At 45.4% G+C, this 17,981-nt stretch overlaps 1 protein-coding gene across 1 annotated transcript in view; it reads right to left on the bottom strand.

The window, feature by feature from the left end:
• The window catches only part of F13A1 (coagulation factor XIII A chain), a 152,143-nt gene that overhangs the window by 77,512 nt on the left and 56,650 nt on the right, over positions 1–17,981 (bottom strand). Inside the window, exon 7 of the mRNA XM_075828449.1 lies at positions 4,054–4,192. Coding sequence (XP_075684564.1) covers positions 4,054–4,192 — 139 coding nt within the window. The remainder of the gene's footprint in view (positions 1–4,053; positions 4,193–17,981) is intronic.

Below are 17,981 nucleotides of genomic sequence, written 5' to 3'. Positions count from 1 at the left end.
CTGCCCAACAGCACCGTATATATATACAGCGGATGCCAGGAAAGGGGTTAATGACCAAGGTATTTTTTAAGTTTTTCCATCATCTCATTCAAAGAGCTATAACTTTTTTATTTTTGCGTCAACATAGCTGTATAAGGTCTGGTTTTAATGCGAGACAAGTTGTATATTTTAAAAGCACCATTTTGGGTAGATAGAATTTATTGTTTAACTTTTATTAACTTGTTTTTTGGGGGGAATAGAAAAAAAACAGCAATTTTGCAATTCTTTTTGTGTGTCCTAATATATGTGTGGTATAAATAACAGAAAACTTTATTCAGCGAGTCGTTGCAATTGCTGCAATACCAAATTTATATAGTTTTCTTTTGTTTTACTACTTTTACACAGTGAAAACACTTTTTTTTCAAAATTATTTGTTTTTGTGTCTCCATGTTTGAAGAGCAATAACTTTTTAATTTTTTTACTGGTTACATTTTGGAGTACATTTGATCACTTTTCATCACATTTTTTTTTAAGACAGGATGCACAGAAAATAGTAATTCTTGCATTGTTTTCTTATTCTATTTTTTACAGCATTCGCCGAGTGGGTTAAATAATGTAATAACTTTATAGTTGGGGCGGTTACCGATGTGGATATACCAAATATGTGTAATGTTTTTACTTTTTTTTTAGTTTTTTCATAATAAAGCATTTTGCAGAGGGAAAAACTTTGACTAAACGTTTTTTTACTTTTTTATTAGTCCCACTAGGGGACTTTACTATGCGATTATCTGATCGCTTTTATAATTAACTGCAATCTGTATTGCAGTGTATACTGCCTGTCCATGTGTCCATTACTGCCTTGCATTAGTGCACTGCCTGTCCAGTGTATTACTGCCTGTCCTAGCAGTCATTAACTAGAGGCAGACCTGGGGGCCTTTAGACGGGCCCCCGGCTGCCATAGAAGACACCGACACCATGCGATTATGAGCGCCGCATCGAGGGGTTAAACAAGCGGGATCGATACTGATATCGATCTCGCCCGTTCAAGCAGGGAGATTTAACTGCTCTCGGCGGCGTTTATTTATTCTGATGCTACTGCATCGGAATAAAGCCCATTAGTGGCAGGTGTAAAAACACTTATGGGCGGTCACTAATGGGTTAAAGGGGTTTTCCCAGAATCATAAATTATCCAAGGAATAGGTGATCATATTCTGATCGCTTCAGGCCCCACCGCTGATTACTTGTGATTTTGGAAAAACCCCTTTAACACCTCCTCACTGGTTGCATTAATGGAGACAAAATCAAAACCTCTCTGATGACTGAACTGCACTACTGTGCCTTTCAGTCTCTGTTGTTTTTCATCTTGGTTGTATGGAGCCATTAACTTTTACTGGATCCACTACTCTTGCCAAATGTGGAAGGTCTCATGCAATGGAAGCGTGCCCCACCGTTCCGCCTCAACTTTGCCTAACCTGGTCAATTCTGCCTGTTGCGACCTGGTTAATCCCACTTGTTGCGACCTGACTGATCCTGGCTTCATCACAAACTGACATGCGCAGCTGTGGTCAGGTCTACAGTCTCAGCTAACTGGATCCAACAAAATTTCAGTGTCCGCTTTTCTTCTCTTGGGCCGCAATATCCTGCTGACTATGCCAAGTTATAAGGTGTGGCCGCGATAAGTAGTGGTGTAAATCTCAGTGCAAATGTTTCGTAGCAAAGATGGCATGAAGACAGAAGTTTTTGGCAACTTGACTTTACTAGGCAGGTGTCCACAGCAGGAAAAACAATAAGGCTTCTCAACATGAGAGGCACAGCTCTTAGACATGGCTCAGGCAGTTAGATGATGGCTGGCTCACTCACTTTTGTCTCAGAGTCACAAGGACGCTCATCCCTGATGCACGAACTGGTCTAGAAAGTTTTGGCCTACTAGTCCGCAACTGGCTGCACTGTACTAGCTGTACACTGTATACATGGGAAGGCTCCCGCCCGTACCTATCTATGATCACACGACTTCCACACACCACATAATTTAAACCTTTGGCCAAAAGTGAAAGGCAATCAGTGGATAATGCCACATTAAAGAGGTTGACAACATTACTTTTCTGTTCAATAACATTTTTGGTACACAAGGGAGCAGGGATCTCTACTTTCTATTGGATTTAGCGGAGAAAGCATGTCATCCCCGTGTGGTCTCGTTCAGACGATGCAAAAATCTGAGAGATGAACTAGTAGTAGGCCGTTTTCGGCAATTCAAAATAAAAACAGCAATTGGCTTAAAGATATAGCCCCAATAGATAACCACAAATGTGGAAACTGTTCATTTTGTGGACAGATGAACATATGCCATGTTTTGTCGTTGCCAATTTTTCTATATAGGAAAAACAATACGCCCATTGTTTAAATGCGTTCGAGAACATTTGTATTCCATTGGTACAGGAAAGGGTTCCCCGAGATTGATAACCCATATACGGGAAGTACATGGAGGTAATCCGAAATGCTTGTCTTTTGCGGGCATACAGCGGGTGTTCACCCCACGGGATGGTGGTGATCAACACGTTAAATTATTAAGTTTTGAAGCAAACTGGATAATAAAAACGGAGGCTTTAGGACCTCTGGGTTTGAATGATAGGAACGACCTATCTGCTTTTCTAAAATAAAACTTTTAAATAGGTATGTTTTCCACTTTATACTCAGTCTATTAACCTGCTGTTTAGAATATGCATGATTTTCTATAAATATTTGCACTCTTTATATATTGCCGTGAGAAGCGGAAGTGGTAAATGAGACAAGGTGTGGGTATTTAAGTGTGTGTGCACTGAAGCCCAGTATGCCTTGATAAAGCGTCTGAAGGACGTGAAACGGTTGTAGGCTCTATGGTCTTCTAATCCCGTGTTGCCTGCCTTAATATAGAATAAAAATAAACCTTTCTTGCAAGTGGTGAGTGCCGTGCTGTCTATTCTTCTACATGTTGACATTTGTTAAAATCTTACTTCTATACGCACTGAGCACCGCTACACAAAGGCTCTCGAACTACAAGTCCGAGTAAGCACAAGCACAGGAATCTGTGACGCTGCAAGCTAATGGTAGTGCCAACCATTATTCCTTCTACATGTTGCATAACCATTTTAGCCACTTTCAGCAGTGGACAGGGTTCAGCAAGGGCATTCTAACCGGGCTGCGTCTATGCAGCTCAAAATGCAGCAAGCTGTGATGCACTGTGCTTTCTGATATATTTTTATCATAGCCAGTATTACCTTTTTAAGCAATTTGTGCTATATAAGCTATATAAGCTCTTCTGAGCGATTGGACCAGACAGGCTAACATTCCCACCCTATGCGCATCAATGAGCGTTGGGTGCCCATGACCATGTAGCTGGTTTATTGGATGTGCTCCGTTGGACCACTTTTGGTATGTACATTACATACAGTGAACACCCCACAAGACCTGCCATTTCCAAAATGATCTGACCCAGCCATCACTATTTGGGCCTTGTAAAAGTCGCTCATATTCTTACACTTGCCCATATTTCCTGCTTCAAACACACCAACTTCAAGAACTGACTGGTCACTTTCTGCTTAATACATAGGGCCCCGTGACAGGTGCCATTGTATGAAGACAATCAATGTTATTCACTTCACCTGCCAGTAGTCTATGACTTTATTATGTAGCTCTTGTATTGGAGTCTTATGTGGATTATGTAAATTATTTGAGCGCTATATGGTTTTAATATGTGGTATTATGTGGGTTGCGTATTGGCAGTATTATGTGCTCACTTTAAAAACTTGTGAGTGGATTGCCCAGGGCACTTTTTCCACTAAATGGGTCCTGAAGCCAAAGTGAAAACTAAGTTATTGTGGGCCAAAATAGAGGAAGATATCCCAAATTATAATATAACTTATATTACTCCATCATAATGTTTTCAACGCAGCTCATTTACTCCACAGCAACTAAAGCAGACCAGTTCTCAGTAACAAACTTCGGAATCCAAACTTTTGCATCTCTCCATATTTTTGCAGGTCAAATTCTCTGACTATTAATCATGCAAAACTAATTATAAATGACCATATAACCTACCAGATACTGTCCTTTGTACGTGCAGTGTTAGTTTTACCATCTTCGTCCAGATAGATATCAGTTTGCACATTGGCATCCTTGTCATGGGCAGAAAAATAATTGGTAACAAGTCGTGCAGGAATTCCAAGACATCTCAGGACTGCAAGGAGAAAGCAAAGATTTGTGACTAATAAATAAGATATTCAGAGATGTCACATTACTCTACATAAGACTTCACCGAATAGAGTCAGACAATGGGGCAATTTATTAGAAAACCTTATTCTAGTTTCATACTAAACTTTAGAGATAAACTCTATAATAGACACTAAACACTATTGCCATAGTTCGCTGCTAATTGAATGCACTGAAACGTAACTGTATCCTTTACATCTTCGAAAAGCCGGACAAGTAGAAAACATGTTACGTAAAAATAAAAATGTACATCTGAATGCTAAAAAAAAATCAGGTAAGATTAAAAAATAACATGCAAATAATTAGCAAAATTGGAAAACTAGTTTGAACAAGTTCCTTGTGAGGGAGAGGTTACGCATTATAGCATCAGTCTTTTACTCACATTTGTACTGAGCGTAGGACTTCATTATAGCTGCTATTGTGGTGTACTGTGTAGGTAAATCTAGCCATAGACATGTGATAGCTTTCAGCTTAGCTGTTTTTTGTTCATAAACCTTTAGCTAAGCGTGCATATGATTTAAACATGGAGAGATAAGGGGCTGCCAAGCAGCGTTTCCTATAAGGTGCGCGGCTGCCACGGTCCACCGCTCACTAAACTTTAAAGCCCGCGCACTGTCACGGGCAGCGGACGGATGCGGTGGTGGATCCTTATAAGGGCGGCGCGGCGGCAGCGCTAGCACCGGAGGGGGTCCCAGTGCTAGCAACAGCCACATTCCCTTGTATCTGCGTCCTCAGGACGCAGATACAAATTAATACTTTAGGCTGCAGGCCATGTTAGACCTGCAGCCTCTAAGGCGCTGGGAAGATTCCATGCGCAGGCCGGCAAGATTATGCCACTGCATCACAGTGGTCTGCTCAAGCGTCCCGCCCGCAAGGCTGTGCAGCGCTCTGTCCGTTGCAGGAACGGGGCAAGGTAAGCACAACATTTTTTTGTGGGGGGGCTATGTGGCAACATACATGAAGGGATTGCTGTGTAGCACTATATACACGGTGGGGGATTGCTGTGTAGCACTCTATACAAGGGAGGGGAGCAGTGTGACACCATATGCAAGAGAGGGGGGCTGTGTGGCACTATATACAAGGGGGGCTGTGTGGCAGTATATACAAGGGGGGGCTGTGTGGCACTATTTACAAGAGGGGAGGGCTGTGTGGCGCTATCTACAAGGGGTCTGTGTGTGGCGCTATCTACAGGGGGTCTGTGTGTGGTGCTATCTACAGGGGGGCTGTGTGGCGCTATGTTCAGGGGGCTGAGTGTGGCGCTATATACACACACAGACCCCCTGTATATAGCGCCACACAGACCCCCTGTAGATAGCGCCACACAGACCCCCTGTAGATAATGCCACACACAGACCCCCTGTAGATAGCATCACACACCCCCCTATAGATAGCGCCACACACATCCCCTTGTAGACAGCATCACACACAGCCCTACCTATAGATAGCGCCACATAGCCTCCCTGTGGATACCGCCACACACACCCACCTGTGAATAGTGCGACACAAACCCCCTGTGTGTGTCGCACTATTCACAGGTGGGTGTGTGTGGCGGTATCCACAGGGAGGCTATCTGGCGCTATCTATAGGTAGGGCTGTGTGTGATGCTGTCTACAAGGGGATGTGTGTGGCGCTATCTATAGGGGGGTGTGTGATGCTATCTACAGGGGGTCTGTGTGTGGCATTATCTACAGGGGGTCTGTGTGGCACTATCTACAGGGGGTCTGTGTGGCGCTATCTACAGGGAGTCTGTGTGTGGTGCTATCTACAGGGGGCTGTGTGGTGCTATCTATAGGGGGGCTGAGTGTGATGATATCTACAGGTGGGGCTGTGTGTGGTGCTATCTACAGTGGGGGGGGGGGTGTTGCGCTATCCAGAGGGGGGGGGGTGTGTGGCGCTATCCACAGGGAGGCTATGTGGCGCTATCTATAGGTAGGGCTGGGTGTGATGCTGTCTACAAGGGGATGTGTGTGGCACTATCTATAGGGGGGTGTGTGATGCTATCTACAGGGGCTGTGTGTGACGCTATCTACAGGGGGTCTGTGTGGCGCTATCTATAGGGACAGTGGTATAAGAGAGGGATTCTTTCATTGATGCCTATAATTGGTGTTTATAACAGTCTATTTTATTGGTGTACTTGTAATATTATAGTATTTAAAAAAGTAATTAAAACTAATTTAAAATACGTTTTCTTATTTTCTTAGTACGCTATATTAGCGTTTACTGGGGGTATTACATTTGGCCATCAGATCGCCCACCATTGATGGAGACTTGCCCTGCTCCCTAACTGCTGCGCTCCGGAGCTGCCATGACTCAGAGGGAACATTGCTGCCAAGCACCTCTGATACAACTTATATTGATGGAAAAGGTTCAGACAAGTTGAACTCCAACCTAACAGATCCTCTGTTTCCCCTGATGGGAGACAATGAGGGACTGATACTGATTTGTATCTATAGACATTAGATAGTGGATGTTAGTGAATCCTTTTGACATTTTCAGAATCCATTTTGAAAAAAAATCTACAAGGAGCTTCACCTGAACATCGCCACTATGTTTATATTTAGTCCTTTCTGTTCAGTGCCTTCTTCTACATAAAAAACGTATGTAAAACCACAGCTGTAGCAATAATATTGCATCCTCTGGCATGTTGCTATAGAATGTTTTTTATTTTTTTATCTGCATAATACATTTTTAATAAATGATTCTTTAGCCAGAGGGATATACATCTGTATATACATACAGCTTCTACACATGACATGAGAATTCAATAACAGGAAGGATAAATGTGAATATACAAAGAGCCTAGTCCCCTAATGCATTGGAGAAAAGTTGTGCGGAGCAAATACAATCACAATATATGTCATTTATGATAAGTCACCATATGAACCTTAACAATTACAATTAAAAAAACATTCCATTATTGCCGGATGAACCAGTTGGCAAATTATTATCTTTTTCATGGAGCTTCTCAGTTATGCATGAACTTGTACTAAAAACATGTAACGAAAGAAATGAGTGGCTTATGCATGTGGAAAGGTAAGTCTGGAGTTTGCTCATTACTTTTTTTTTAGTCTATTTCGTTGTCTGTGACACACAATTAAAGAGGTTTTCATATAAAGACAACCCTTGTCGGGACACCCCTATATGAGCTAGAGTGGAGGGTCTCTCACACAGAGCAGCTCTTACTCTGGTTTATATGCCCAGGTAAAGTATATACCAGGGGTACACAACTCACGGCGGGTGGGCCGCATGCACAATATTATGTTTTGTGCAGCTTGCGACCATTAGGACACAGACATTTTTGTTTGTGTTTCGATAGTATAGATAGCTGTGGTTGTCAAAAGAGAGTCGCGCCTTTCTGATGCAGAAAGCGAAGTGCAGACGTTTTAGCATCTTAGGAGCTGTGCCCTTTTAATCAGAGGAGCAGCATTGGAGCAAGGAACGGTGAGTGTTAACTGGGGAACTGTGGCTGGTGGCATGAAGGGGCAAAATGGTGTCACTAATTGAGGGTGCTGTGGCTGGTATTATTTGGAGGAACTAAGGTTGGCACTTTTTGGAGGCACTGTGGCTGTTAATGCTATGAGGGGCACTATGACTATCACTGCTATAGGAGCAGTATGACTGTCATTATGATGGGGTGCCCCATGGCTGCCACTGCTATGGGGGAATGACAATGGTATGGAGGGGAGTGTGTCTGTCACTGCTGTGGGGGCACTGGGGCTGTCACTGATATAAGGTCATTGTTAGGGGCAATGTGGCTGTCAATGTTATGTTAGACATTGACAGTCACTGTTATGAGGACACCGTGGCTATCACTGTCATAGGTACACCGTGGTTGTACACTCATTCAAATTTCTGTCTAGAATACAGTTTAATCAGAATGTTATTGCCTATAATAAGCAGCACCAGAATTTACATATTCGTACAAAAAGGTCAAATACAAATCTGCACTTTTGAAGCATGAATGCAAGGGCATAAATACTGCGTTTTATATATTTATATGCAAATGGTCATGATCCTTGAAAAGGGTGTTCAAACACTTTATTAAATAAGTCTACAATGGCTAGGAGTCAGAAAATAATACCTAATAATAATTTAAAAGGGGGAAGACTAAAGTTCAAGTGAGTGACATATGAAGTATATATGCAGAAGGCGCAAACAGGACTATGTACATTGATAAGTGAGAAAATAAGTTTAAAAGTTAATTCTTCGATTAAGTAGAGAAACTAAGAATGGTGGTAAGAAATGTAGTGAAAAAGTCACACATTCAAGTTCGCACGATTTAACTATTAGAAAGCCTAATGTGTTCCAAACCACAGCACCCACTGCTGGTATCCGTTCTAGTTACTTCTTTTTATTACTAATAAAAAATGAAAAAAATTGAAAATTATGTTTAAAATTAACTACAGTAGTTTTACATATAAATAGCCAAAAAAGTGACATTAGTTAAGAGATAAAAAAAAAAAAATTAATGAAAAGCAAAACAATGTAATTATTTACTGCTGTACTTTTTTCCCCTAAAAACTAACCCATTGACAGATCTAAAATATTTGGGAACTTAAATGGACACTTACTTCACAAACAACTTATGTTAACCTTATAGTATAGCTGATATATATCAACTTTGTAATTTACTTACTGTTAGCCTGTACTTATTTTAGCCATGGAAATTATGTGTGAAGTTACTGTTACTAGGTTTCTCCCTTCCTGTAATCTGCTGTCCACCCCTTATTGTCAAGCAAATTCTGTTCATAGTTATAGAGCAGAGGAGACGGACTGCTGGAAGTAGGTGTGTGTCTGTTCACAGTCTGCGCAGAGAAATACACAGTTGCTGCTGCCCATAGAAGTGTACGGAAAGGGGAGGGAAGCAGAGTGAGAGACAAAATACACTGCTGCCCATAGAAGTCTATGGAGATGGGATGGAGGAGCCGGAGGAGGGAGCAGCAGCAGAGAGAGAGAGAGACACACGCAAACACGCTGCCCATAGAGAGGGGAAGGTGAGCAGGAGGAGGCAGCAGGGAGAGAGATACATAGGCTGCTGGTTAGCGTTATATTTCACTCCAGTGCTGAATTCTCAGCTACACTGCCCATTACTGCTGTATAATCTCCTCCATGTTGCTGGAGCTTGATAATATTATTATTATAATATTATAAATATAATATTATGTGATAGATAGAGATAAAACAGCAGGATGGGTGTGCAGTGTATGGAAGACATAATAGCAGTAAGGCTTCACCCACTAGCTAAGGGAAAACTGAGTATTAGAGATAGAACTTGCAGAGGGAAAAACTACAAAAAAAATGGAATATGCATATTCTGAAAAGTCACCTGAAAAGTTATGCATGCTTTAAGAATTTACATGTGGCGTTTTTCTGTCATTTAAAAAGAAATGGTGTATAAAATCCACAGCAGAAACACAGCAAATTCAGAATGCGAGTGTGGACAGGGCACACAAGTTGCTTCTGATATTACAGGTAGAAAAAAAATGATGACCAGTCGGAATGGATTCATTCTCCCCCACCACATACATTTTTGGGGACGGACATCGTTACTGTTGTCTATGCGCTGTGTTATTCAAGCTAAAGTGGTTGGGTTTGAGCTGCATGACCAGACACATCCCATTGGCAAGAAGGGCGCTTGTCATGTCCATGGCCGCGGGTCATCAGGCTCACTTGAAGTTAATGTCAAAATTAGCCCATGAGTACCCTGGACTATAAGAAGGGTGTAGCGTCCCTGCATTGACTACAGGGGCCTCAACCTGATCACAGTCAAGAACAAATACCCGTTGCCAGGGGCGTAGCTAAAGGCTCATGGGCCCGGGTGCAAGAATTCAGCTTGGGCCCCCCTACCCCTCCCCAGCACCACCATCATCATCAGACCCCTGCGCGCTCCTATGCCCAGACGCCTTGCCCAACAGCCCCCATAGTATAATGCCCCCACACAGTTAATGCTCCCATAGCTGCCCCCACACAGTTAATGCTCCCATAGCTGCCCCCACACAGTATAATGCCCCATAACGTATACTGCCCCCCCCCCATAATAGCCCCATACCGTATACTGCCCCCCCATAATAGCCCCATACCGTATAATGCTCCCCATATCAGCCCCCCATATAGTATAATGCCCCCCCGCAATATCAGCCCCCCCATACAGTATAATGCCCCCATTTGTGCATAATTACTTACCTATCCCCGTTCCCACGTCGAGTGGAGGATCCTTCACCTCCTCCGGTGTGTACTATGAGTGACTCAGCGCAGGAAGGCGCGATGATGTCGCTACATCCCGCCTGCCTGCGTCGAGCCGCTCACGGCCCAGGGAATGCTGGATCAAGGAGATGTCAGCTCCTTGCTCCAGCATTGATTGGAACCGGGACCTCGGTGAGTGACTCACGAACCCCCAGGGGGACGCGACCCACAGTGTAAGGATGTCACGATACCAAAATTTGGACTTCGATACCGATACTTCGTTTACTTTGCCAACAGTAATAAAATAAAATAAAAAGTTCTTCCCTTTTCTGATGTGAGGCACGAGGTGTGATGAATTTTGAATGTGCCTCACATTAATAGTAATTAACCTCATCATGTTTCTCAGTCATAATGGGTTAATGTGTAAGGTACATGATGGGGTTAATTACTATTAATGTGAGGCACATGGAGGTTAAATTCATCATCGCACCTCGTGCCTCACAATTAGGCCCCATGCACACGACCGTAAATAACCTCCATTCACTTTCATTGAGCGCGGACACATTTCCGTAGCGCTACGGATGGGTGTCCGTGCCGTAGAAATGTTCCGAAAATGATCGAACATGTCCGTCCTTTTGCATTTTGCGGGCCGTTCTCCCATACTTTGTATGGGAGCACGGCCCGAAAATGCGGGTGGCAGTCGGCAGCCGGCCGTGCCCGCAAACACGGGCCCTGATTGCGGGCACGGTCGTGTGAATGGGGCCTAAGTGATAGAAAGCAATTTTTATTTTATTTTTTTACAGAGTACACATTATAAATGATGCAAAAAAATTGTTGTGCAGGTTATTACGGGCGCGCCAATACCGATTATGTGTATGTTTTATGTATTGAGACTTATTTTAAAGTTTATTATAAAAAAGGTGTATGTGTATTTTTTTTATTTAACATTACTTTGTTTTTATTTTATTTTTAAACTTCAATGTACTGGCCTATAGCTATATGCCAGTACATTAGCCTGTGTACGGATAGTACACAGGCAGTTGTTAGGACATACCTCAGTATGCCCTAACAACAGGAAATATGGTAGGACAGCCCTGGTGTCCTTCAACAGACCCTGGGCTGTCTGCCCATATATGGTATGTCCCTTAATCGCGTCACAGGAATTTCCTGTGACGCGATCCAGGGGCATCCCCCCTTCTCATTTTCCCCTGAATGCTGCAGTCAGCTTTGATCGCAGCATTCAGGAGAATAGCAGCGGAGATGAGCGGTTTCTCTGATCTCCGCCGTTATAGAGCGGGGCTGCAGCTGTGTAATACAGCCATTGCCCCGCTCCTGATATAAGTGCGCGCGCGGTCAGCATGAGGAGATGCGGCCGGCGCTGCACTAATGAGCGGCGGTTCAGGCATTGAGGACAGAACATGGGGGTGTTTTGTAGTGCGCCCTCCATGTTCTGCCTTCAGTGCCGACGCTCATTAGTGCAGCGCCGGCCGCATCACATCATCCTGACAGCGCGCACTTGTTATCAGGACTCAGGAGCAGGGCAGTGACTGTATTACACAGCCGCAGCCCCGCTCTCATACACTCATGTGTATTATACTGTATTGTGCAGTTTGCGGTGGAGGAGAGGGGGGCTGTGATTTAACGCTCCCCCCTCTCCTCTGCATACAACCCAATACATTACAAGGCATCACATACATTACATTACAATACATAACGTTACAACACAATACATTACATTACACTGCAGCTTACCTGGAGTCCTCCGCACCGACTCTTCTGCTCTGGTCACTAAGTGTACCATGTGACCGTAACCCGGAAGTGCCGGCTTCACGGCACAGAAGATTTAGTTAGAAAACATGCTGTATGGCAACGGGGGCCCGTGGGCCCTCCAGGCTTAGGGGCCCGGTCGCAACTGCGACCGCTGCGACCCCTATAGCTACGCCACTGCCCGTTGCCACTCATTTCTGAGCTGTTTGATCGCATACGAGGAGCCAACATTTTTTCTAATCTAGACCTGCGGGGGGCTTACAATCTAGTCCGGATTCGCCGGGGTGATGAATGGAAGATGGCTTTTAACACCAGGGACGGGCACTACGAATACCTGGTGATGCCCTTCGGACTGTGTAACGCTCCCGCAGTGTTTCAGGAGTTCGTTAACGATATCTTCCGAGATCTACTCTATGTCTGTGTTGTTTTTTATCTCGATGATATTTTGATTTTCTCCCCAGATCAGACGACTCATCGGAGGCATGTCCGTCAGGTTCTACTACGATTAAGGGAGAATCATTTATACGCCAAGCTGGAGAAGTGCGTCTTTGAGAAGAGTTCTCTTCCCTTCCTGGGCTACATCATCTCGGATCAAGGCCTCAAGATGGATCCTGAGAAAGTGAAAGCTGTCCTGGAGTGGCCACGTCCTCAAGGCTTAAGGGCCATACAGCGGTTTCTGGGATTCGCCAATTTCTACCGGCAGTTTATTTCTAACTTCTCTTCTCTGACCGCCCCCATCTCGTCCCTTACCAAGAAGGGTGTGAACGTCAAAGTGTGGACTCCAGAGGCAGAGTCCACATTTATTAGCCTCAAGAGAGCCTTCACTTCAGCCTCGATCCTCCATCATCCTGACGTATCTCTGCAGTTCTCTCTGGAAGTGAACGCTTCCTCTGTTGGTGCAGGTGCACTTCTGTTCCAGAGGAACAAAGGAAAGGCAGTGGTATGTGGCTACTACTCAAGACTGTTTTCTTCTGCTGAGCGCAATTACTCCATTGGAGATCGGGAGCTGCTGGCCATCAAATTGGCCCTGGAGGAGTGGAGACATCTTCTAGAGGCCGCTGCTCGCCCCATCCTGATCTTCACCGACCACAAGAACCTCACCCACCTTCAGTCTGCACAACGACTGAATCCCCGTCAAGCCAGGTGGTCGCTGTTTTTCACCCGTTTCCAATTTCTGCTCCACTACCATCCCGCGGACAAGAATGTGAGGGCCGATACCCTGTCCAGATCGTTTGAGACGGAAGACACGGTGGAGTCACTTCAGACTATCATAGACCCGTCCTGCGTTGTCACCGCTTATCCTCTGCAGATTAGAGACATCCCTCCTGGGAGGACGTTTGTTCGTTTGGCAGACAGGAGAAGAATTCTCCGCTGGGGACACAGTTCTAAACTGGCTGGGCACGCCGGTGTCCATAAAACACGAGACCTGATTGCTCATCACTTCTGGTGGCCCACGTTACCTAAACATGTTCTGGACTTTGTCTCTGCTTGCACGGTGTGTGCCTCTAACAAAGTCACTCACTCCAAGCCTGCCGGCCTGCTTCAACCTCTGCCTGTACCCAGTGCCCCCTGGCAGGACATCGCAATGGACTTCGTCAAAGAGCTTCCTCCCTCAGCAGGATGTAACACCATCTGGGTGGTGGTGGACCGGTTCTCTAAGATGGCACATTTTATCCCGCTGACCGGCCTACCTTCTGCTCCTCGTCTGGCGAGTCTCTTCATTCTACACATCTTTCGCTTGCATGGCCTGCCTCTTCACATCGTGTCAGATCGGGGTGTTCAGTTTACGTCAAAGTTCTGGAGAGCCCTCTGTAAACTCCTGGATGTGAGTTTGGACTTTTCCTCAGCCTATCACCCCCAGTCCAATGAGCAAGTTGAAAGGATCAACCAGATCATGGAGAATTATCTCCGCCACTTCATCTCTTCACAGCACGATAACTGGGTACAGCTTCTTCCATGGGCCGAGTTTTCATACAACAACCACACAAGTGAGTCCACCACCTCCACTCCGTTTCACATCGTGTACAGTCAACATCCCAGAGTCCCTCTTCCTGTGTCGACTTCATCTCAGGTACCCGCTGCTGACTCTGCATATGGGGACTTCCTGCAAATCTGGCAACAGACACGGTCCTCTATTTTGCTGGCGGTAGATCGCATGAAGCGAAAGGCGGATACTAGGAGAACAGAGCCGCCTCAGTATCTTCCGGGGACTAAAGTTTGGCTGTCCTCTCGGAACATTCGCTTGAGGGTGCCTTCATACAAGTTTGCTCCCAGGTTCCTTGGTCCTTTCGAGATCCTGCAACAGATCAACCCTCTGTCCTATAAGCTGCGGCTGCCTCCTACCCTCAGAATCCCTAACTCCTTCCATGTGTCTCTCCTGAAACCAATGGTCCTGAACCGCTACAGCAAGACTTCTAGTTCCACAGTTGCCCCCAGCGGTCCTTCTGATGTATTCGAGGTAAAGGAGATCCTGGACTGCAAAAGGGTAGGAGGAAGGACTTTCTATTTGGTGGACTGGAGAGGGTTTGGTCCTGAGGAGAGGTCCTGGGAGCCAGAAGAGAACCTCAGCGCTCCTGCTCTTATTAAAAAATTCCTCTCTCGCTCTGGCCTCAAGAATAGGGGGCGTAAGAGGGGGGATACTGTAGCGTCCATGGCTGCGGCCGTCGGGTTCACTCACATCCCGACGCCCGCAGCCATGGATCCGTGAGCGCTGGTCCCCGTCTCCCTCCTAGGAGACGCCAGCGCTCACTTCCGCTCCGTTCGGCTGTGTCCCGTAGGGTGCACGCGCGAGCAAATAGGATTTCGTCATCATCAACTGCCACGATTTCCTGGTCTATAAGAAGGCTCCTGGCCTTCTAATCCTTGCCTGAGCGTTGTTAGTTTTCCCAGTCTGTCTTGCAAATGGTCCCTTAGTGTTTCCCGTTCCAATTGTTACCTGTGCCTTGTTACCCGTTCCTGCTTCCCGTGCTGTGCCTTAGTATCGAGTCGTGCCACGTCCTGTGTCTTCCGCCATGTCCGGAGGAATCCGCCACGTCCTGTGTCATCTGGTACGTCCGGAGGAATCCGCCACGTCCTGTGTCATCTGACACGTCCGGAGGAATCCGCCATGTCCTGTGTCATCTGCCACGTCCGGAGGAATCCGCCACATCCGGAGGAATCCGCCACGTCCTGTGTCATCTGCCACGTCTGGAGGAATCCGCCACGTCCTGTGTCTTCTGCCACGTCCGGAGGAGTCCGCCACGTCTGGCGCAACTTGCGGCTCCTGTGTCATCCGCCACGTTTGGCGCCATCTGCTGCACCCATCTCATCTGTGCCAGAGCTGCGGCCACCATCTGGACTATTCAGGTACCCTTGTGCGGGACATTGTATTTCTGGGGTGTCCTGTTATTTGGCCAGCTGCCTCCCCGCTGCGGCAGTATGGCCTAGTGGGTCCACTAACCCGCTCCGTGACAAAGGGCTCAGCCCCTTCCTCCCATGCCTGAGCGTTGTTGTCGTACCCAAAGTTTGACTAAGCAAATGGTCTCCTAGTGTTTCCCAGTTCCCACAAGTCACTCCTGAAGGCATAAACAAACATATGTGCACTGATAAAATAAATCTACTTGCATATTTAAAAATGTGTCATGCTGCATATTTTTCTGAATCGATTGGAATGAAATCTGTTTTATGAGAGGTAATTTCATAACACTTTCAGCTATTTATGTTTTCCCGTTTACAAATGAAAAATAACTATGTCATGCAATAACACAAACACACATGATCCTTTCTCAGGGTTAGAAGTCAGGTATAGCAGTAAATTGATAGGAAATTGTACGAAGAACGAGTAGGCGGATATGCTGCTCAATAAATTGAAATGTGCTGTGAGGTCACTCGATGGCCATTGCATTACAATGTGCTTGGTCTGTTGACAGTTCCAAGTCAGCTACACCAACCTCCTAGTAAGTTACAAATGAGAATAAATACTTTCATAAAGCTAATAGTAAGATCTCTTGGGAAACAAGTTCATGTAGCATAAGAAGAGAGTTGGAGCTAATTTGCTGTACTTTTACTGGAAATAGGATAATTACGCCATGCTGTCGTGTAAATGAAAGGAAATTAGTGACTTTAGAAAATTATGTAGACTTTCTTCCATCTTCTTCAAGTCTCTGGACACAATTTTAAATATAATCTTTTCAAGCCTATGTGTGTATCTCTCTAATTTCTAAAGTTTTCTGTTTTTGGAAAATATGAGCTTATGCGAGGAATACGATTCCTTCCTACGTGTGAGCCAAGTAGAGGTGAAAGATATTGAGAACGAGGAATTTCTAATAGTCAGGATAGCTCACAATTCCTTCTTACATCAACTAATCTAGAATTGTTTAGAATAATAAATAACACTATGCTTTTTACACCCTGGTGCACCATGACGTAACTGTACTTCATGGTTTGCCTTTCCTAAAGTTTCCATGATGTTCAGTTGTGTCAGAGTGATCCCACAGACTCCACAGTTCTGTTTCAATGATCAGTGATCATACTGATTGTGGTATCTAAGTGGTGTAAATAAAGAAAGACAGCATCACGATCGCCAGGGCTTAAGGTTTTAAGGTAATTCCAAAAAAATATGTGGACCTAAAGGGCAAAAATGATTTGTGTGCTGCCAGTGGTCAGTTGATTTACGAAGAGATGGAATTTGAGCACATAAGTAGAACAATTTTGCAGATGGATAGGTCACTATGAGAGTCTAATTTCCATACATTAGGAATTTAACACAAATGTTTTCTGAATGTTTTCTGAATGACTTGTCGTTCCTGGTCTGTGAAGGTTGTCATTTTAGATAACGCCATAATGACAAATTATCAATCAATCTCTGCCTTGATCTGTGGCCTGGTCTGGGCTCCCATTGATGGGATGCAGATCTGTTGTTTGGCATTAACGACTTTTCAAGAGGGCACTTGACTGAAACACACTGCAGATGAACTTTTCCACAGATATCTGTCTTTGGTTGTAGTCTGTCACATGTCTCAAAAAGATTCCAACAGTCGACAGAAAATAATAGCTTTATTTGACCGTCCAAAATCTCTAGTCAGGGGCGGACATATTGCTGATGCAGCCGGTTTGGCTGCACAGGGGCCCGGAGGGGGTGGGGGCCCGCTCAGCAGCCCTAAACGCTATGCGCATAGATCGCATAGATCGCACAGGACCCCCATCCTCTCTGGGCTCCCATGCCCGAGGCATAAGGAGGCCCGCGCCGCCCGTCATATAACATTAATGAGCCGGAAAGCCAAGTCGTGTCGCTAGCACCGGAGTCGGCCCTGGTGCTAGTGACAGCCACATTCAATTGTATATGTGTCCTCAGGACGCAGATACAATTGAATACTACAGGCTGCAGGCCACGTCAGGCCTGCAGCCTACAAGCCTATAAGCCTAGCCTATAAGACGCTGGGAAGACTCCCTGCGCAGGCTGGCATGATGAGGCACTGCATTATGTTGGACTGCGCAAGCGTCCCACCCGAAGTCTATGCATCGCTCCGTCCATCGCGGGAACGGGGCAAGGTAAGTAGAATCGTTTTTGGGTGGGGGGGGCTGTCTGATAATATACAGGGGGGAGGGAGCTCTGTGACTCTATATACAAGGGAAGGAGGAGAAGCTGTGTGGCACTACCTGAAACAGGGGGGGTATCGGTGTGTGGCACTATGTATAACAGGAGGAGGGAGCTGTGTGGCACTATATACAAGGGGAAGGCGAGCGGTGTGGCACTATATACAAGGGGAGGGGGGAGCTGTGAGGCACTATATACAAGAGGAGGGGGGAGCTGTGTGGCACTATATACA

The sequence above is a fragment of the Rhinoderma darwinii genome, chromosome 5 (assembly GCF_050947455.1).
Source record: "Rhinoderma darwinii isolate aRhiDar2 chromosome 5, aRhiDar2.hap1, whole genome shotgun sequence".
NCBI classification, from domain to species: Eukaryota; Metazoa; Chordata; class Amphibia; order Anura; family Rhinodermatidae; genus Rhinoderma; species Rhinoderma darwinii.
This window is presented reverse-complemented; position numbering and strand designations above follow the sequence as displayed.